Source organism: Rattus rattus, chromosome 11 (assembly GCF_011064425.1).
Source record: "Rattus rattus isolate New Zealand chromosome 11, Rrattus_CSIRO_v1, whole genome shotgun sequence".
NCBI lineage: Eukaryota > Metazoa > Chordata > Mammalia > Rodentia > Muridae > Rattus > Rattus rattus.
The window spans coordinates 31,918,453-31,940,320 of record NC_046164.1 but is presented as its reverse complement, the minus strand read 5'-3'; the positions used below and the strand labels follow the sequence as shown (position 1 = coordinate 31,940,320).

The following is a 21,868-nucleotide window of genomic DNA, read 5'->3' as shown; positions in this document are numbered from 1 at the left end:
TGTGAACACTCAAAATTTTTCAGATTTTGAGCTAGAGGTGGTGGAATCTCAGCACTTGGGAGGCTGAGGCAGGAAAATTGTTACCTCAAGGCTAGCCTGGGCTACATATGTAGACTCTATCTCAACTCCTCCCCTGATAAAAAACAATGTTTCAGATTTTGGAGCATTTCAGAGTTTGGGGTGAGGAATGCCCCAAATGGACCTGAATTTTCAGGCACAAAGACATAGCCCCTGACATCCGTCAGGATCAGTCCCAACTTCTACCTCAAGGTCTTGCTTTTTCTCCAAGGCTTTGAAGAGAAGAGCTGAGGTGTCTTTGTGGGACAGTCATCCACGAGAGCAGAACCTTTACACGATCTTTACATACCTAGAGTTGACAGCTCAAACGTGTAGCTCTTCATGTCGTCGTCATTCTGAACTATAATAGTATAATGGCCGCTGTCTTCTTCCTTAGCCCGGATCAGCTTTAATTTGCTTTGATACCTTAAGAGACAAGAAGTTTCCTTTAATAAGCAGGAACTAAATAAACACCAACTGTTTAAGGAGCTTCACTTTGTGGTTGAAATTTTATTTCTAAAAAAAAAATCTTTCTTGTCACTATCAATGTCTTTTCTAAAATTTGATCTAGTTTCCACACACTGAAGGTCTCACTCATAGAGAATAAAAAAGCCAAGTATTTTGACATAAGCCATCTCCAGTAGCACCAATAAGGCAAGACCTCATTTCTGGGATTATTTTTGTGGTGGTTTGTTTGTTTGTTTTGTTTTGTTTTTAAAGACAGGATTTCATTGTATCTCTGGCTATTTTGGAACTCCCTCTGTAGACCAGGCTGGCCTCAAACTGACAGAGATCCTCCTGCCTCTCTGCTTCCCCAAGCGCTGGGATTAAACGTGTGTCACCACCTCCCTGCAAGACCTCATTCCTGAATGAAAAAGAAAAGACCTTTAAAATGAGAACACTTAGGATGGTAAAAGTGCTTGCTGCTCTAACTTGGTGGGCTGAATTCAATCCTCAGAACCCATATAAAAAGTCAGATGCAGTGGTGCCCATCTCCAAACCCAGCACTCCTGTAGTGAGATGGGAGAAAAAGACAAGAGAATTGCCTCTAAGCTCTCGGGACAGCTAGCCTGGAATGTTCAGCACAGTGGCAGGGCCAAGAGAAACCCTGCTTCAACAAGATACAATGTAACAATTCACTCCCCAAAATTGTCCTCAGACATACAGTTGTGTGTGCCTGCCTATACTGTGTGCCTCTGTGTGTGTGTGTGTGTGTATGTATGTGTGTGTAAGAGTGTGTGTATGCATGTGTATGTCTGTATGTGTGTATGTGTGTAAGTGTAAGTGTGTATAGGTGTGTGTGTAAGAATGTGTATGTGTGTGTTAGAGTGTGTGTGTGTAAGAGTGCATGTGTGTAAGAGTGCATGAGTATGTGTGTGTATGTGTGTATGTGTACATGAGCATATGTATGTGTATGTATGAGCATGTGTGTATGCATGTATGTGTGTATGAGTGTGTATGTGTGTGTGCATGTGTGTGTATAGGTGTATGTATAAGCATGTGTGTATGCATGTGTGTGTATGTGTGTATGAGTGTGTGTATTTGTGTATGTGTGTATGTGTGTATTAGTGGATATATGCACGTGTGTATGCATGTGTGTGTATGAGCATGTGTTTATGCATGTATATGTGCATATGTGTGCATGAGTGTGTGTATGTATGTGTGCACATGTGTATATGTGTATATATATAAGCATGTGTGTGCATGTATGTGTATATGTGTGTATGAGTATGTGTATATGTGTGTGTATATTATTGGGTGTGCACATGTGTGTATGTGTGTGTATGTGCGTGTATGAGCATGTGTATATGCATGTGTATGTGTGTATGTGTGTATTATTGGGTGTGTGCACATGTGTGTATGTGTGTGTATGTGCGTGTATGAGCATGTGTATATGCATGTGTATGTATGTATGTGTGTATTATTGGGTGTGTGCACATGTGTGTATGTGTGTGTATGTGTGTGTATGAGCATGTGTATATGCATGTATGTGTGTGTGCATATGTGTATGTGTGTATATGAGTGTGTGTGTGGATGTATGTGTGTGTATGTGTGTAAATACATTATTTTCACATTTGGCTTTTCATTTCATTGTAAAACATCCCAATACACAAAAGCATCTGGGATGGAACAAAATTCTAGGAATTATTAGACTCCCACACCTCCACTCCCATACATATAAAATATGATAATTGCACCCACAGAGCACTCATTCTGAGATTCATTAAATTATATTAAAAGCATTTCAGAGGAGGTTGGAGAGATGGCTCAGAGGTTAAGAGCACTGACTGCTCTTTCAGAGGACCTGAGTTTAATTCTCAGCAACCACATGGTGGCTCACAACCATCTGTAATGGGATCCGATGACCTCTTCTGGTGTGTGTGAAGACAGCTAGTGTGTACTCAAATAAATAAAAATAATAACAATAAAAAATCATTTTTAAAAAAAAGCATTTCAGAGGCTTCAATATACCCTTCAAGTGCAGGACCAATGGAAAAGCAGGCTACACTAGCTTTCCTCTCTCTGCCCATTACTGCATTGGATTTCCGGCTGCTGATGGCTAAATGATCCAGGCCATTCTTAGCCCGCATTTGTTCAGCCACGAAAGTCAGCAGGTTCACTGGTTTTAAGCTCCAGGAAGGTGGCCACTCCACTCACCTGGTGCTGCCTGACCACGAATGAAAGGACAAAGTTCTGAAGGGTTCTCAAATCTCAGTAATGAGCATTTTTCTAGCGCCACTCCCCTGACAGACACGCCTTGCCGATACTGTTTATTACAGCCTGGAATTCCTGCTCAGACACCCGTGAAATGTCAGCTGTGCCAGGAAGACCCTGTGTCTCCCAGCACTTGCAAGCTGAGGCATGAGAATCAGTATGAGCTTGAGGCCAGGCATGACTACATAGCAAGACCCTGTCCCAGAAAACAAAATATTAACAACAACAATACTAATAACAACAACAACAACAACAACAAGCATGGAAATAACTACTCTAAATGGTACAGTGGTTCATACCCATAATCCTATAGGCTATGAGGCAGGAGGATTGTTGAGAGTTTAAGGTCAGCCTAGGCTACAGAAGGAGACTCTGTCTCAAAAAAGAAAAAAAAAAAAGTGCACCTCTGACTCCTGAGTTCTACTCATGGCTCAAAAATTTCAAGAGAAATTGTAGTGCCCAGTGGTAGAGTGCTTGCCGAGCATGCAAGGGACACAAGAGACCCAGGGGTGACCAACAGCAGGAGGGCAGTCAGAGGTAAAAACAACCTACACCATCACTGCAGTCAGATCTAAGGAGACCCCAGTTTCATCTCAGTGGAATCTTGGATTTGGGGCAGACGCACTCTGAACAATGGCATTTGGTGACTTGTAGGCTTACGCGCGAATTACCTCATGAGTGAAATCAGTTCATAAGTCTGCTGAAATATGATGGCTATCAAGGACTCTATTGAATCCAAGCACATCCAATTCCCCATCTTTCCTTCACCTTTAGCTAGAAACAGTGTGCCGTCCTTGACTGGGGGACAGAACATGTTAGTCCTTTCTTCTCGTTTGATGTTAAATACTTATGGATGTGTTATTGCCGGGCTGCCATGTTATCATGAAAGCGTGACAAAGCCGTGATTAAAACGTGACGGTAAGCACGGCTCGGGGGCTACGTCCGGTGGGCCGATGCTCTCAGGAGTGGCTTTTGAAGGGCTCCCTTTACCTCGTCTCCTGGCTCCTCTGCACGTCGGTGGTGATCTCAGTGAGATTCTCAATCAGGGTCAAGTTGTCCTTCAGCCAGGATATCCTGGGGGTCGGGTAGGCCTGGACCTCCACCACGAACTCTCTGACCTGATGCAGGTTCACAGTTTCCAGATGGCCAAAGGTGGGCCTGATCTGGACGAAGCCTTTCTCTGTGAAAGCAGGGGTTCCCGTTAAATAGTGACCACAGCAGACGCATCCCAACCAAGTACTGCCATTGACGAGAGTAGCAGGTACCGTGAACAGAAATGGTGACTGTCTTCATTTCCTTGACCTCTTTCGTGGCCTGGCGGGCAGCACATTCATAATCTCCACTGTCCTTCACCGTGGCCTTGGGGACGGTCAGCGTGTACACCAGTTTGATGGACGGGAGTTTGATCTCCTCCAGCATGGTGATGCCTTTGTTTCTCTGCAGTGGCACACAAGAAAAATGGTCATGCAAAACGGTCCTTCTAGAGTGAGCCCTAATGCAGGGCTTGTGAACGTAGGTGAGCTCATCCAGCCTAAGCCCTGTGCACTCGCAAGACTTAGCTAAGCATATGTGGAAGCCGGGACTATGAAGAAAGGAAATTAGTGTACTTTGTAATTTTGCTGCGAGCCTAAAGATGCTCTAAAACATAAAACCTAAAGAATAGAAACAAAAATAGGGTTGGAGAGATGGCTCGGTGGTTAAGAGCACAGGCTGCTCTTCCAGAGGTCGTGAGTTCAATTCCCAGCAACCACATGGTGGTTCACAACCATCTGTAATGGGACCTGATGCTCTCTTCTGGTGTGTCTGAGGACAGCTACATTGTACTCATATATAATAAATAAATCTTTAAAAAAATAAAATAAAAATAGGGGGAGAAGCCAACAGGGCCCCAGTCCTCCCTGATGACTTGTCAGCAGCTAACGGTTGCTAGGGGCTACATTCTCTTCAGTAATGTAGACCCTGTTAAGTGACCCATGCTCCTGCCGTAACCCTTTGCCCATCCTCCTAGAAGTCACTTTAATTAAGCTAATTGGGCCACGTACAAATGGTAAAAGGGCATGAAAGAAAGAAGGGGACTAGCTTAAAAGAAGACGGGAACCTGCTAACAGGGGTGGGACAGGGGCAGGGGGTGTGTGAGCAGGGGGTGTGGGCAGGGTGTGGGCAGGGGGTGTGGGCAGGGGGTGTGGGCAGGGGGGTGTGGGCGGGGTGTGGGCAGGGTGTGGGCAGGGGCGGGGGCAGGGGCGCAGCGTTAGTGGTGGATGAACATGGTCGTGTGTGTGTGTGTGTGTGTGTGTGTGTGTGTGTGTGTGTGTGTGTGAAAATGCCATAATGCGTCTGCTATTGTGTTCAGTTCATATGCAGTAACAAGAAGTGAAAGTAATACCAAATCCAGACCCTGTAAAAAGCCATGCTTTGAAGTGTGGTGGCTCACAGCTCTAACCCCAGCATGTGGGAAACTGAAGCAGGACTGAGGATGAAGCTAGCTTGAGCTATGTAGCAAGTTCTAGGCCAGCCTGGGCTACAAGAGTGAGCTCTACAAAACCAAAGACAAGTAGAAATTAAAGCACTGGGCTAAGGCAGTAATGTAACAGCAAATCACGTGCTCAGTCACGTGCTCAATTCCCAGCAACCACATGGTGGCTCACAACCTTCTGTAATGGGATCCGATGACCTCTTCTGTCATGCAGGCGCACATGCAAGTAAAGCACTCAAATAAATAAATAGATAGATAAATAATATATGTGTGTGCGTGTATACTGTTTTTTAAAAGAGTAAAGAGGAAAAAATACATACATGGTATATATAATTGACACATGGATTTGTTCCCCATACATAATTGTATATGTGTGTTTTTGTTGCCTATAAGGAGCCCATCCACAGTATTTTTTTAAACTCTTTTCTTTAAAAGATTTATTGTATTTGTTTTATGTAAGTACACTGTACTTAGATATGTCCTTGTCTTCAGAAACACCAGAAGAGGGCATCAGATCCCATTACAGATGGTTGTGAGCCACCACGTGGTTGCTGGGATTTGAACTCAGGACCTCTGGAAGAGCAGTCAGTGCTCTTAACCACTGAGCCATCTCTCCAGCCCCCATCCACAGTATTAAACACCATTTCTGCATTCGATTTTCATATTCTTCATACATAGCTCTCATATACTCCCTACAGCCAGGAGAACGGATGCGGCTTTAGTTACTCTCCAGTTAGCTGGAAGGAGTAGGTGCTCTTGCCCAGCTTGGTGACCACAGACCCCAATGACATAGACACTTAGCCACACTGTCAGATACCTCACAGCCCCACTGAGTGTGAGCCAAGACAATGAGGACGCATGACTCTCTGCCATCAGCTAATATCTAAAACCCAGGCCTCTCTTGCCTTCTGGATGTTTTAACGTTTGTGTTGTAGCCACACAACATTCTTGTTTGTTTCTGCCTCCTCAAGGGAAGCATGTCCCTTTGAGGTCCTGTCAAACTCTCCCTGACTGAGAAAATTTAAAAGTCCTGGAGTCAAATGTGCCCATTGTCCAGATGGGGAAACCGAGGCCTGGCGAAGCTCAGGGATGTGCCCATCCTCAAGAAACACCTCTGGCATGTATACGTTAGGAGTCCTGCTGCGTCAGCTCCATGCACTCCCTATCCGGGGTACCTACCACTTCTCCAGGGTAAGTCCACTGCAGGTCAACCACCTCATTGTTAAAGACTGCGCAGGTCACCACAATCGTTTCTCCTGCCTTATACACAGTCTGGCGTGTGTCCATCTCCAGATTCAGTTCTGACGTGGCTGTGAGGACGTGACAAACAAAATATACAGGATAGTTAGGATCTCAGAGTAAAACCTGCAGCTGAATCGGGCTCATTAAAAACTATGAGAAATCACGTCCTAAAGGTGTAACCAAGGCAAACACTGGAACGTCTGAGAAACCTGGACTTGGAGTCTGACACCACTTGGGATAGGGCAGAAATACCAAATAATAACAACAGTAAAACTCAGTCTCTTTTAATCAGAACACCATATGCTTGGGCTGTATGGCTGCACCCTTACAAGCCACCTTAAGGCTCTGTGCCCCTGGCTGTCACTTCTATTCTGTGTCACTTCTATTCTGTTATTCTTCGCGCCTCCCCAGAGCCCAGCACAAAGTAAGTTTGTAACAAGAGGCAAGTGACATTTTCTCACATCTGCTCCGTGTAAAGTCCTCCCTAAAATCCGCCAGTGCAACCCCGCCTCGAGTGAGAGACTTCGCCAGTCAAGCCAACCCCTCACATCAAAGGGAGGCAGTTTAGCCTCCTTCACTATAGACTTCCTTCAAAACCGAAATCGCTTAATTCTTAAGTTACTGAAATTAATCTAGGACTCCAACCCCCCTGGGGTGTATGTTTGTTTCTCAGGGCTGTATAGTCAAGAATGTGAACCAAATAGTAAGAGGCTAATGCAAGAAAGAATTCCTTGAGGTAGAGCGTGCAGTCTTACACGTAGAAGCAAGTTTGGCCTGTAGTGTTTTTTTTAAGCCTGTGTTATTACAGCCACGTTGTACAGTGAAGGAAGAAGCAATGATCAAACTAAAAGTCCTTGTGTTCCCATTGTTCTGACTTAAAGAGGTGAGCGTACCTTTCAAGGCATAAACGTTAAACTCGCTGGTCTTGAACGTCCTCCCTCTGACGGTGGCCTCACAGATGTAAGGCCCCACGCTGAAGGTTCCGTTGAAGCCCTGCCTGCTGTCGTAGGAGGCAGACACCAGCCTCCCGTTATTGTGCAAGGTTACTTCAGTGTCTGGATCCGTGGTGCGGCAGGGTATGATGGCAGAATCGTCCTCTTCCACAATGACTAAAGAATCCGTCATGCCGAGAGGCACAAAGGCCATGTCTGGGTCTGTGGTTTCAAAGAGAGAAAGAAGAATCTATTAAGTTTTAATTTCATTTTTACACACATATAGAGAGGAAAAAAAGTGTTCTGTCATCGTCGTCGTCGTCATCATCATCGTCAACGTCACCATGTTGGTGGTACTAAGGATACATCTCATAGGGCCACATGTGCTAGACAACTTCTCTACGACTGAACTATACCCCCAGCCTGGCATTACTCTTGCTAGGTCGGAATGTTACCTTTGCACCTATACACAAGAGTCGCACTACCACCAACATTCGTTATTTTGGCAAGCAGAAAGGAACTTTAAAAATCAAACAGAAACAACAGCTAAGTGCTGGCAATTATTAAAAACACCAGTCAGGATGTCCCATCGAAATTTTGAAAATCAAGAGAACAGTTGTAGTCCTTGTCTCTTTTGTTTGTCTGTTTGTTTATTACTTTTCACATTTGTTATGTTTGGCTTTGTTTAAGATAAGGTCTTGCTGTGTTACCCAGTCTGGACTAGTATGTGTCTTACTGTCCTTGAACTCATGATCAATCCCCTTGGGTATCCACTACCTTGTCCAGACATACTTCTTATCACATGAACTGCTCTTAGAAACCCACGATGCCTATAGCTGGTATCATTTGACGAGTAGCACAAATGTCTCTCAGGAAATAAGAAGCTCGGGCTGAGAGGAGCGGTGGGATACCAAGAGCAGAGGCAGAGCGTGCTCTCAGCTACCCAAAGGCCCAGGCTTGACGCCCAGCAGGGATGATTCCACAGTTGGAAGCCTTTCTTGGCAAAGTGTCCCTAGCAGAACTGCTGTGGTGAGCAGTACTAAGAGTCTGTCAGCAGCATCAGCTGCAGCAGGGCGTGGCTTTATAACTGCCCCAGAGCAGGTCCCACAGAACCTAGATAGTGTTTGTACTGGAGATGGGAACTGGGAAGGAAAAAGAAAATCCAGACTAGTTTAGGCATATTGAAACCTCGAGAGCCACTTTTAACAAGCCCATAGTACATCTGTTCACAGCACGGAGAAAACCCTCCAGGGTTAGAAACTCTCACTGAAGGGAACCTATGTGTTCATCCTCATAATTATCACCATCATCATCATCACCACCACCACTACCATCATCATCATCATCATCATCATCATCAACATCCATGTATATCATTAAAGCAATGTGCTAAATATCTGTCCTTTTCACAACAAAGTGTTCTATTGTCAGAAAAGACATTTCAGAGCTGGACAGAAGTAAAATGTTGGCCATGCAAACGTGAGGACCAGAGTTCAGATCCCCAGCACCCATGGATGTGCAATAAAAGCAGGGTGCAAATGGCAGCCCGCCTGTATTCCAAAGCTCTTTCCATTCTCCAACAATATACCCATTGTCCTAATTTGTGACCAGAGTTCCAAACGCCTAAACCCTGTCCACAAAGACTTCAAACAGGTATGCATCCATTACAGGTCCAGGTAGATAGACTGATGTCCCACGCTTCAGTGGGGCTTTCCTTTCCAAGACTAATCTTCCCGACTACCGACTACTACCTATATGATGTACAGGTAACAGCCAGGTCCTTCTTGGTACAGCTGTTCATATCAGGAGACAACGCTGTGCACAGATACCGACAGCTGCAAATCGGCAAAGGGTGAGAGCAGGGGGGAGGGGGGAAGGAGAGCATCTCATGCAAATGCATCTGAAGCTTTTAGGTAAGCCTGGGTTCCAGAAAAAGCACATCACTCCAACCACAGGGGGCTTGACTGTCTGAAGCCTAGCCCTATAGCCCTCAGAACCTAAAGTCACACTCCCCGGCAATGCTTCCGGTCAGTGACTGAGGGCACCCAAGGGCCGTGGGCAAGAAGGCCGTGCAGTACTGATCCACTTAATGGAGTCCAGCAGGGCCGTGCAGGACACTCCCACCGCTTTCCTAGGCCTTGCCCCTTCTAAACCCAATGCACGTAACTTCCGTCTTGGCATCCGCTTGTCAGCAAACACAGGATTCTATCATTAACACGGAAACGCCCCTAAATGTTAGGGACAAAGGCCAGAAGAAGTCCTTCCCACTTGTCAAAAGGAAATGCACATTTGTATGAAAGCTGACACGGGGTGGCTATTTGGAATCTATCCTAGCAAACTATAAGTATCCAAAGCAAGCTTGCCTGTTCACCCTGCATCCTACACAAGGCACGGTGCCTGATACACTTGTAAGCGCTCGCTCACATTGACTGAACCAAATAGAATGACGGCATTTGATTCCTTTTGCACCATCCCAGTGAAACACGCCACAGTAAAGACTTTTCAAAATGAGTAGAGCCCTGATCTTGACCATGAGCACTTCTCCTTAGAATCTACAGCCTTGCACATGCTGAGAAAGTGCTCTGCTACTGAGTTATATCCCCAGCCACACGGCCTTCTTTATTAAATACCATGTATTTGTCTGTTTGTTTGTTTTGTGTGTGCGCCAGTGTTCTAGCTGGATGCATACATTACGTGTATGCAATACAGGTAGAGGCCAGGAGAGGGCTCTAATCCCATGGTAATATCAGCCAGATACATCTCTGTTGAGTCCTAGGAACAAACTTGGGCCTTCTGCAAGAGCTGAGAATGCTCCCAAACTGGAACCACCTCTCCAAGCCTCCCATGAATTTTTCTTGGTTTGAACGTGCAAATGATCTGTATTTCATTTGTGCATGCTGAGACAGGAGGACTCGTTGAATCTAACAGTTTGAGGATAGCCTGGGCAACATACCAGGCTCTTATCTCAAAATCAACAACAACAACAAATATCAAAATCTCGTACCAAATGCAAATAATTCTTTCTGTGACTCGGGAGGTGAGGTTGGTAAGTTCAGAGCCAGTCTGGTCTGCATAAGGAGACTTTATCTTATAAGCGAAACCAAAACCAAAACAAGCAAGCTAAGCACCCCATGCCTTTAACCCTAGCACTCAGAAGGCGGAAGCCTGGGATTACTATGAGCTGGAACAGCAAGAGGCTCAGGAACCAAAGACAGACAGACAGACAGACAGACAGACAGGCAGGCAGGCAGACATAGAGCTGAGGAGAAGGCCCAGTGAGTAAGACCATGTGCTGCAAAAGCATGCGTACCAGAGTTCAAATCCCAAAGACCCATGTAAAATAAATCTATATCCTTCACTCTGTGGAAGGCGGAAGCAGGAGGATAGCTTGAGTTTGTTGGTTCCCTACTTAGCTCCAGCCTCAGTGAGAGTTCCAGTGAGAGAATCAAGTACAGGGAGAGAGCAGGACATAGTGTCCTCCTCTGGCTTATAAGCAGAAGGAGAGGGAGAGAGACAGAGACAGAGAGAGATACACTGAGACAGAGACAGACAGAGAGACAGAGACAGAGAGAGACAGAGACATGCTGAGTCAGAGAGAAACACACTGAGACAGAGACTGACACAGAGACAGAGAGACAGAGACAGAGAGAGACAGAGACATGCTGAGACAGAGAGAGACACATTGAGACAGAGACTGACACAGAGACAGAGAGCCAGAGACAGAGAGAGACACAGAGACAGACACAGACAGACACAGACAGACACAGAGACAGATAGACAGAGAGAGACAAAGGAAGGGAAAAAACTGTGTTTTCTACCTTGCAGTTACTCTGCGATAAACATTTATAAATTCCTCGTGTTTTATGAACCTTAACACGGTGTCTCAGAGGCAGGCAGGACAGGCTGCAGCGTGGTGTGAGAGCCCCGCCACTCACCTGGTACATAGATGTAAATGTGCCTGCCTTCGATCTCACTCTCTTCTGTCTGAGTGTGGTTGTAATAGCAAGTGTACCATCCGGTGTGGGCCGCTGAGGCGTTGACCACTTCCAGCACCGTGACAAAGAGGCTACTGTTGTTCTCCTCGGTTCTGATTTCCACGTTGGGGTCCTCTTCTTCAGACATGGGGTGCTGCCAGCTCACTTCGCTCTCCCCGAAGCATCTCAGAGAGAAGGACGAACTCAGCGGCACAATCTTCTCATTCTCATTTGGAAGGATGGAGGGTAATAAGAGCTGGCAGACGATGAGGCTCGGCCCTGTAGAGAGGAACGGCCATTGAATAGGCCCAGCCAGAGAGGACGGCTCCTCCAGAGCGCTGAGAGGAGCCACAGTAGCGGCTTACAGGAACAACGGCCATTTCTACGTGAAACTCCGCTGCTCTGGATGCACATGAAAGGCCCCCCATTATAGCAGCCACTGCATCTGCTGAGGGCAGCAAGTGTTCCAACGGCCTCAACAGCCCCAGCAAACGCCCCATATTCACCCCTCCAAACACTCCAATGGATAAAGGATGTCTGACTCTAATTCCATACTTCACACTCTTATGTGTGACCATAAAATATCCCAGTGCGGTCTGCACTCAGGCACATATGGCTTCTTTATCTTGCATATGCCCTGCAGAAGTTTCCCTCAGTTTAAAAAAAAAAGAAAGAAAGAAAGAAAGTGGGCAGGAGATGTGAGAAGAGGGGCCGGGAGAGACGCGGAACAAAGCACAGAGCAGATCTGGGCTCACTCAAGAGTCGCGTCTTCCCTCAGTGCCGCCCTCTGGCACGCCATCTCTCCTTAATGATTTCCAAACGCCTAAGCCGGAAGGCATGGGTTTCAATCCACAAGTAATAAATAAGACGCAGGCAGGGAGGGGCTCGGGACTAATCTCCAAGCGTCACGTTTCACTCTAGCTTCCCTGGACTGATGAGAAAAAGGAGACGCGTTCTGACCTAATTATTAATTCATGGTCTCTAGTTTCCCTCGGTGCCTAACTTTAGAGTAATGTCTGCAACACATAAACACGTGGATAGAATCTCCCAAGTGCCAGGCAGGCGCTCGACCGCCGAGCATCTCCCCAACCCTCTTTTCATTTGGGTTTAAAGACAGGGTCTCACCATGCAGCCCTGGCACACTGTGAATTTATGATCTTCCTGCCATAGCCTCCCGAGTGACTGGGATCACAGGTTGGAGTCACTAAGCCTGAAGAAGGATGCCGGAGTATTTATTCTATTTGAATATGCTCAAATCGATCTGCCCCTCCTTTGCTGTAAGCCCATCCATCCCAGAGAGGGGAAGAAGGTGGCGGGCACGTTTAGACAGCATGGAGATTATTCATACCCTCAGACCATTGATAGAAAGTGTTTGATTTGAAATGGAGTTGGTGTCATTTAGCCAAGGGTATCAAGAGTTCCTGGGGAACTGTTGGTTTCTTCTCACTCCCTGTGGACCTGTGTGCAGGTGAGAGGACCAAGGAGTGTAGACATAGGAGAACAAAGGATGCAAATGAAGGTACTTACCTGTGAGGAGACAGCTGAGGACCAGAAAGGCCTGGGAGGTCCCCATCGCTCCTGAGAACTGCAAAGGACAAGAGACAAACATAAGTAAACAGCATTAGCCAAATGGAAAACTGCTCAGAGCCAGGTCCTCCCACAATGGGGATCCAGGTCCCCCCAATGGGGATCCTCAATGGTACATCAGCAGAAGCATGTCCCGGCTTCAGGTTGACAGCTAATACAGTCAGACCACTGAGAGGGAAGTATCAAAGAGAATGGTGGAACCTGAAAGTCCTGCCAGGGTCTGCAGACCCTGTATCCACGGGGGTGGAGGGAGTGGGTGGGGGGAGGGGAGGAATAAATGTTATAACTTTCTTGGCATCTAAGCTGGAGAAATCTCTGCTTCTCAAGGGCTGTCCCTTGCTTTGTGTCACAGTTCATCAGCAGTTTCAACCTTCTCACTTTCAGAAAAGTTCCTTGGGCTGGAACAAACAATTTGACGATAAACAGTGGTTTCGAGGCAGCCTCTGTGAAACAGAGGCCTGTGAGAGCATTGGCTTCCAGCCTGTGTTCTTGGGGGACCTGTACGTACAGCCAGGCCACTAGAAGCTTGCAAAGCCCAGGACAGGTACATAGACAAAGGGACAATAGAGAGAAGAGAGGAGAGGCCCAGCATGGTGGATGTACACGAAATTCCATCAATTGGGAGGCATGGAAAACACCACTCATTGTCAAGGTCTCTGCAGACCAAATTCTGGGGAATAGAAAGGCTCCTTCTTAGAACTCGATATTCAGGGGGGGCCATCATCCGTCACAGTTTCTTACTGTGAGGCACAGAGGTTTAGCAAATGATCCAAAAACATAACCAGGGGCAGATCCAGTAGTGAGCGAGTGCGTGCGTGCATGCGTGCGTGCGTGCGTGCGTGCGTGCGTGTGTGTATGTGTGTGTTTGTGTGTCTGTATCTGTGTCTCTGTGTGCATTTGATTGTGTGTGTGTATACACGCATGTGTGTGCGTGCGTGTGTGTGTGTGTGTGTGTGTGTGTGTGTGTGTGTGTGTGTACAGGTGTATGTGGAAGCAAGGAGGTGACATCAGGTGTCTTCCTCAATCATTCTACACTATTATTTTTTTTTTTAAGGCAAGGTCTCTGTCTGAACCTGGAACTCACCAATTTTGGTAGACTGGCAAGCAAGCAATTCCTACAGATCTGGGAAAGGTTAGCCTTTCTGTGCCCACTCTTTCCTAATACAACCTGCCCCTGACCCCTCTCCTCTATACACCATAATTAGAAAACCTAATTGCAGGGTTGTGAACCAAATGCACTTAGAAAGATGCTGTCTGGCTTAATGGTCTCTGAGGATGTTGGCAGGTGCCGGAGGATGTAGTTTCCAAACTGCTGTGGTGACGGCCACAGCAGGCCCCAGAGCCAGGCTGGTTGCCTGATTTACCACAATTAGCAGTCAGGGCCTGTGTGTTTGTACACACAAATATCAACCTCCCACCGACAAGCCACTTGGCCAGCTACAAAGCAGCTCCCAGCGCCAGCTTGCAGGCTGGGGTTTCATCACGTTCCCATCCTGTACCTCCCCATCCTGTACCTCCCAGCCAGGATCAGCAGCTATGGATCTTTCAAGCCCCACTAAGCTCAAGAGAAAGGACCCGGTACACGGACAGAGCAGGCTCTGAAGAACATTCTATCCCAGCCAGGCTCCAGCAAATTTCCTTCTGTGTGTCCAGATATGGTGGCCTCGCTGCCAGGGATGATGATTTACTGGCCTTCAAAGTGGGCAACGAAAACAGGGCCTCCGAGAGAGTGATAACGATGCGAATGTCCACATGTGTTTGCTTGAGATTTCCAACTCCAGACTCTGAGAGCAGCAGTTGCCCGACTGGCAAAACTGGGTGTATTTATGAAGGTGATGGCGTTACTCATCTGTGACACAGACAATCCGGCCATGAATTATTGTAGCCCAAGAGAAAGAGACTCCCCGTGCTTGCTTTACGGAAGATCTCCGGAAGGGAGTCTTGGTTTTACTGGTGCTTTCCCATTCTGCAAGTACCACTCTTCAGTTAGCATCCGGGAACATCCGCGGGTCAGACAGACAGATGGAGAAGCCGAGGTTACACAATCCGAGGCTCATAGCACTGAAAGTCGGTGCAATGGGGGCTAAACACTTTGCAAGGAGGAATAACAGGTTTTGTTTTGTTTTGTTTTGTTTTTAAATCATGAATGGGGCTGATGAGACGGTCTGGTGGCTAGAGATGCTTGCTTGCTCCCAAGCCTGACGACCTGAGTCAGAGCTGCAAGACCCAAATGGTGAGGAGACAGAGCTGACTCCCACACAGGTCCTCTGGCCTCCATGTGTGTACTGCGGCACAGACAGGGATAATAAATACATGGATGTGTTTTTAAATTAAATCACTTATTAGTCAGGCATAGTGAAGTAGAGACAAAAGGCTAGCCTGGGCTCTAAAAGACTTAAAAAGAAAAGATTTATTTATTTTCTGTGTGTGAGTACACTGTATCTGTCTTCAGACACACCAGAAGAGGGCATCGGATCCCATTACAGATGGTTGTGAGCCACCATGTGGTTGCTGGGATTTGAACTCAGGGCCTCTAGAAGAGCAGTCAGTGCTCTTAACCTCTGAGCCACCTCTCCAGCCCTGGACACTTTATCACAGATACATAAACAGATAAATATTGTGTCTCGCTCCCACGCTGATTCCACGTTGGGTGTCAGTCTCCAGCCTCTGTGTTCACAGCTCAAAAGCCGTGTCACAGTTGGAGGAACAAACCAGAACGTGAGATTGGCTGCCTCGCTCCCTCTCAGGTGCCTGGGACCTCTGTAACCTGCTGTTCTCATTCCTTCATGGAAGACGCGCTGCGCATCGCATCAGACCAGATTCTGATTCCAACTCTGACACCCTGCCTATCCCTCTTTCAGTCTTATCTCTAACTTGAAACCAACCATCACGGGCTTGCCTGACGGCCTCCCTGCGTCCTGAAGGACGAGTGTGCAGTTTCAAAGTGTCTGATGCTCACTTGGTTCTTCCTGTAGAGGCCTAAGATGTTAGATGGTGCCAGGTTCCTTAATCCCTCCTTACTAAGCAAGTGAAGCCCTAGACACCCCACAACTCTTCCTTCTGCCTAGTGAGGAGGAGGAGGGGGAGGGGGAGGAGGAGGATGTAAACCTCTAGCTAGCATCACCGTGACGATTCTGCAACATTAACTAACACGTAACTAACACAAACAGCCCTAAACCACAGAAGTCAAACTGATTGCAGCCGCTGTCTCCGCCCACCCCCTTTCCATCCCTCTCCTCTTCCTTCCCTCCCTTTCTAGTTCGTTCTTCCATATACATGATGCAGCCCAGATTGGCCTTGAACTCCAGATCCTCCTGCTACAGAGCTCTGCACCATCCCAGTCACCCCATTGCAAAGGTGAAAACCGCCCCTGAAGGTGAGTCTCTCACCCGAGACCACAGGGCAAGTTGGAAAGTAACAGGATGCAAGCTTTCTTTCAGAAGAGCTACCATTCCCCTGAGGCTGGGGCCAGCTTCCCCGACAGTAAGGGAGAAACGCATGGATTCAGCTGTTCAACCACTGGACAACGAAGTACCCCGCCCTGTCCCAATTAAAGGCCACAGGAGACTCTCAGCCCCAGAGCCACCAAGGCTCTTCAAGACTCAGATTTCCGAGGTCTGGTTAATTTCGGCTCTCCTAAGTTAATTCTAACTATGAAAATAACACATCTCAGTTTTTGTTTTGGTTTTCCTCTCTCTTTACTCGGTCTCGGAACTTCAGCCTAGGCAGGCTTAAATACTAGTCTGCAGTGGCGGCCACTTCTGCGTTTTCTAGCCCAAATTATGTTTCCCAGACCTGTACCCCACCAGGGTCTGTTGTGTTTTGACCTGCCAGCACCCACTATTAGATGTTCCAATAAGGGGCAGGGTGCTGGGACACTTTTACACACACGAATTTTAAGGGACAGCCTGGGTTCATAGGCCTTTCTGGTTTCTTTGCATCAGATACGTAACTATGAAAGAATAAAGTAACACTGTCACTAAATGAACAGGAAAATGGACCGGTGGCTTGAAGCCACCAAGCCCACACACACTTGGTTTACAGAAGGAACAAACCCTGTTTCCTTTCTTACAGGTCCGCTCACATAAACACTGTTCGTTATGTAAGTGTCAAAGAGTAGCTATTAAGGCTTGATGTAGCTCAGCCATACGGTGCTTACAGAGCATTTGGAGGGACTGACTTTGACCTGTAGACCACACACACACACACACACACACACACACACACACACACACACACACACACAGACACACAGACACAGACACACAGTTGGAAACTACACAAATGTCTGAAAAATGTGACTGTTGCAGACTCGCAGGAAAGAAAAATTAGTAAAATCATCTTTGTGATCCTCAAGAGCAAAAGGGGCTGAAGGGATAGCACAGTGGTTAAGGTCACTGAGTGTTCTCTGGGTTCAAGTCCCAGCACCTGCAGGGCAGCTCAGACTCAGGAACCTGGAACCCACTTTTGGCCTTAGAAGACACCAGGCGTGCACAAGAATCATATATACATATAAGCAAAAAACACCCATACACCTGAAATACAATTTAAAGTTTGAGGGAGGGAGGGAGGGGAGGGAGGGAGGAGGGAGGGAGGGAGGGAGGGAGGGAGGGAGGGAGGGAGGAGGGAGGAGGGAAACTTCCTACCAACTTCCCTCCTACCAATACTTGTTTGGAATACGCCAAGCCCACTCAGAGGCATATGCAGTTCTTTAGAACAGACAGCAGATGGCAGTGTTGGTTCAAGAACCAGTGTCACGGCAGTCTGGGCTGCAGGCGCCATTGAAACCAATTCTGGCTTAAAATGTCCCAACTTTTACCATATCTTAGCTTGATTTTTACTTTTAAGTTTCATGATGACTTGCAGTTGAACTCCGAGTCGTGGAAGCAGAAATACCAAAACTCCTGTCTAAAATGCTAAATTTCCTTGGGGACCTCAAGAGAATTCGGTGAGGAACAAACATAACCGCCATCATTACCATCAGCATAATTATCATCACCACTGCCCAGAAAGGGACCAAGACGCAGTCGCGCCTTGAGAGGCAGGAAGATAGAGCTGTTGACCAGGCCTCAAAGTCGTTGCAAGACTGGTCACTTGGCTTTAGGGGAAACAACAAACACCCTTTGACTTTCCACCCCTCCAGGCATGAAGGCTACCTGAACCCTGCAGAGAACCCAAGACGACGCCTTTCCCGGGCAATCCGTTCTCGCTGCTGGTAACCCCACCCCCGCGGGGTCCCCGCAGCCTGGCTGGTTGGAACCGTCTCTTCCCATTATTCCCATTGCTGGGTAACCCCGGGTCGTAAAACAAACCGCAACAAGCCGAGGGAGCTTGCGCCGGCCTGGAGGCCTGGAGCGCACAAGCGGGCGACTGTCCCCCCCTACAAGATCTCTCTGGATCCGGAATCCCGCCCCCTCCACCCACCTTCTGCTAAATTAAGATGCCCCCAACTCTCCACTTCAAACCCGGACCCTCAGCCCACCCTCGTCTACCCAACGCCTCTGCGCCACCGCAGTGCCTGCAGGGAAACTCAAGAGAGACCCAGGTGAGCTCCGGGCTGAGGGACCGCTGGACCGCCCAGGGCTACTGGGACAAGGGTCGCGCCGCGGGTGCCACTAGAGGGCGCGGCAACCCCGCTGATCTTACCCGCTGGCTCCGGCGTCGCTCAGGCTCCAGGTCCCCTATAACGCTGCGCGCCCTGGGACCGATTCTCCTGGAGGTTCCGCACTAGCACACTGAGGATCCCGACCACCCCCTTCTCTCTGGGTGTCTCTCTGTGTCTGTGTCTGTGACTGTGTCTGTCTGTCTATCTGTCTGTCTGCCTGTCCTGTCTATCTGCGTCTGCGCTCCTCGTCTCTCTCTCTCTCTCTCTCTCTCTCTCTCTCTCTCTCTCTCTCTCTCTCTCTCACACACACACACACACACACACACACACACACACCCTCTACCTCTGCCTCCCTCAACACTCCCCGCTCCAAGAAGATCGCCACAGATGCGAGGAGACACGGATCTACTCGGTGATCAAGCCCAAGCCCAAGCCCCTATCCTCCCTGCTCAGGGCTGCCGAAGCCGCCGCGCCCCAGGCTCTGGGCTCAGCGTTTGCATTGTTTTCAACTGCGACCTGAGAGGAGACTGGGCAGGGTGGAGGGAGGGGGCCAGGTTTAGGGTTACAGGCGAACCACAGCGCCTCCTGCAGGCCAGGCCCCGTCGCTCGCAGCCGCCAGCGCCGAAGGCTGGACCAAGTTCTGTGGATTTGGGTCCGGAGTGCCCACCTTGCCCCTTTGTTGCCCCGTCCCTGGGCACCCCTGCTCCCCGTCCTGCCTTTAGTTTCTCTTCCTCCCGGGAGGGAAGGAGCTGAAGTAGAGGGAGGAGACTCCCTAAGCCCGTAACTTTCTTCTATCCCCTCCTACCGTCTAATTTCCCAGCTCGTATTCGTGGTTCGCCCTTCAGTTTAAAACAAAAGAAAAAGACACTAAACTACTTCAGGAAAAAAACACCGCACCGATGAGGCCGGGGATCCGAATGCAGTCAGGCAAAGCTGCTTGCCTGGACTCTGCATCCCACGCTGAGTACTATCCTACAAGACCTCTGCTCCTCCTCAAGGCCGATGCCTCGGGTCAACCCAGCAATCAGGGGCCAGACGGTCGCTGAGCCTCTCTCACCTTTGAGTCACCTATCCAGCTTTCATCCCTTCGTCTAGAATCGCCAGGCAACTACCTTTAACCTGAATGCTACTCACTGAAGGCCAGAGGGGGTCCCACCCTTCGAGGTCAGCAGGCAGCAGGCTGGTCACCACGTCCCCAGGTCGCGCACAGCCTAGGTCCTGTCCCCAGGAGGCAGAAATCCCGCCCGCCCGCCTCGGCGCCTGACGCGTTTGCAGCTGGAAGCTCGGCCTGAAGCCCCTCCCCCTGCTTCTCTCCCAAGCCCGCGCCCAGGAAGACCGGAGAAGCCCCTGGGCCCAGAACTGGGAGGCCAGGTTCTGAGTGTGATCCCTGCGGGTCAGCAGACTAAAGTAACAGACGGAAGCCGTGACAATAACTAGTGGAGTTGGGCTGTGTTCGCCCCCCTCTCTGGTGAGCTTTATACATTCGGCTGTACTAGGGTCAATCCAAAACCAGGACCATTGCAAGAGTTCCGAAGCGGGAACTGACCATGGCGACAAATCAACTGGTGTGTCACAGGCAGACACACACACACACACAGAGAGAGAGAGAGAGAGAGAGAGAGAGAGAGAGAGAGAGAGAGAGAGAGAGAGAGTCCTGTCCAGGAATCATCGAAGGAGTCTGGAAAGAAAGAGGTTGAGAGGAAGGAGGAAGATGGAAAACCTTGGTCCGGGAAAATCCGAGCACAAGAGAGGTTATGTAAACGCCAGTGCGTCCGCAGAAGAGGTGCGCACCCCAGAAGTGCCCTCAGCCCCACGCCTCTTCTGCGACTTTGGGTGTTAAAACTGGGGCCGTGCAGCTGCGAACCACAGTGCGGGTTTACACTAGAGGCCTCCTCCGGCTCCTTGAGGCTGCCTAAGACTGATCCGAAACCATTCAGGAGAAGCAACTCAGTCCAAAACATTGAGCAATTCCGCCACGAAGCCAAAAAAACCGTTTCCCACACCGCCCAGCCTGGGACTTTTCTGGGCAGCTCTGTCCGACGCTGGGCATCCCAGACTTTAAAAGTGCCACCCACGCCCCCTCCCCAGCTTGGGTTCCCCCACGCACACTCTCCGGGGGTGGACTGAGTGACCAAGGTCTTCCAGGCATTTTCCTTACATCTAGAGAGGTCTTAGCAAAGCTGGGAGCTTCTAAGCGCGGGTCCTGCAAGAGCGCCCCAAAGCACACAAACAGGCCAGCCCTTCCTTTCTCGCCAAGGCCGGTCGCTAAGTCACTGGCAACTCCTGCACACCTGGCTGCGAGGCTCTGGCTTGGTCCTGCTGTAGACTGGGGCCGAGCCCTACTGCCTTACTCTGCAGACTGTCCCGCACCCCCTTCCAAACAGAAAGAATCACCGACCCCAGAAGCTTCAAAGCCAAGGGAGAGCCGCCTGCTTTCCCGGCCCCGCTTGAGTTGGGGGTGTCGGGGGAGGGAGTCATGTATAAACTGATTTCCAATGGGGATAACGGTGAAAGGAAGAGAAGGCTGCGCGGAGATCACTCCTGAGCCTTGCAGGACACTGAGCATTGCATTCAGGCGACCAGTGCCACGCACCCATCATCCCAGGGCAGAGACACCCAGAATTCTGTAGACAGGAGGCGAGGGTGTTTGGCCTATTATATTTCTGCTTACCTGTACCCACGTCTGTCCTTTCAGAGTTGTCCTGACTTCTTCCCAAGAGCTCAGTTCCTAGCCAGGGATCTTGCCTCTTTGCTGCCTGCGGCCAGGACTAGCAACAGCCAGGCCCCCGGCCCAGCAGAAAAGAGTCCAGTGGAGACTCGGGCGAGCAGAATGGGGGTGGGGACTACGGAGCACAATGAGGGCCCCTCGGAGTGCAGTTCGAAATTCCTCAAATCCCAGTTGCTGGAATGCGAGGCCAGGACGACTTCTTCACTCTGGGCCAAATGTGTTTGTCATTATTCCAGATCGCTCGTCCGCGCCGCCGCCTGCGTCGCCTGGGTGAGAGGCGCACGAACCCAGCGCACTGAGGATTCCGCCAGCGGCTTCTAGCACACAAATAATTCGCTCCCAACTCTCCGGAACCCTCGGAGCAGGCCACCCTTCGCCCGCTCGCCCCTCTCTTGGTGCCGCAGCCGCCACCGCCGCGCTCAAGTCTGGCCCCAGATGTTTCCAGCAGCCTCGCCGTCCAGTAATTACGAGGGCTCGACTGGCGCCGAGCGTGCCCGGCCGGCATCCGAGGTCCGACCTCCTCCAGCCGAGCCCTTCACACCTCCCTTTTTCCTA

At 49.1% G+C, this 21,868-nt stretch overlaps 1 protein-coding gene across 1 annotated transcript in view; it reads right to left on the bottom strand.

Moving 5' to 3' along the window:
* Positions 1-18,721, bottom strand: part of Pdgfra (platelet derived growth factor receptor alpha) — a 44,209-nt gene extending 25,488 nt beyond the window's left edge. The window contains exons 1-8 of the mRNA XM_032915957.1: positions 18,627-18,721; positions 12,921-12,978; positions 11,355-11,672; positions 7,381-7,641; positions 6,425-6,555; positions 4,038-4,209; positions 3,763-3,952; positions 368-483 (exon numbers count right to left, since the gene is read on the bottom strand). Coding sequence (XP_032771848.1) covers positions 368-483; positions 3,763-3,952; positions 4,038-4,209; positions 6,425-6,555; positions 7,381-7,641; positions 11,355-11,672; positions 12,921-12,966 — 1,234 coding nt within the window. The 5' untranslated portion in view covers positions 12,967-12,978; positions 18,627-18,721. The remainder of the gene's footprint in view (positions 1-367; positions 484-3,762; positions 3,953-4,037; positions 4,210-6,424; positions 6,556-7,380; positions 7,642-11,354; positions 11,673-12,920; positions 12,979-18,626) is intronic.
* Between the last annotated feature and the right edge of the window lie 3,147 nt (positions 18,722-21,868).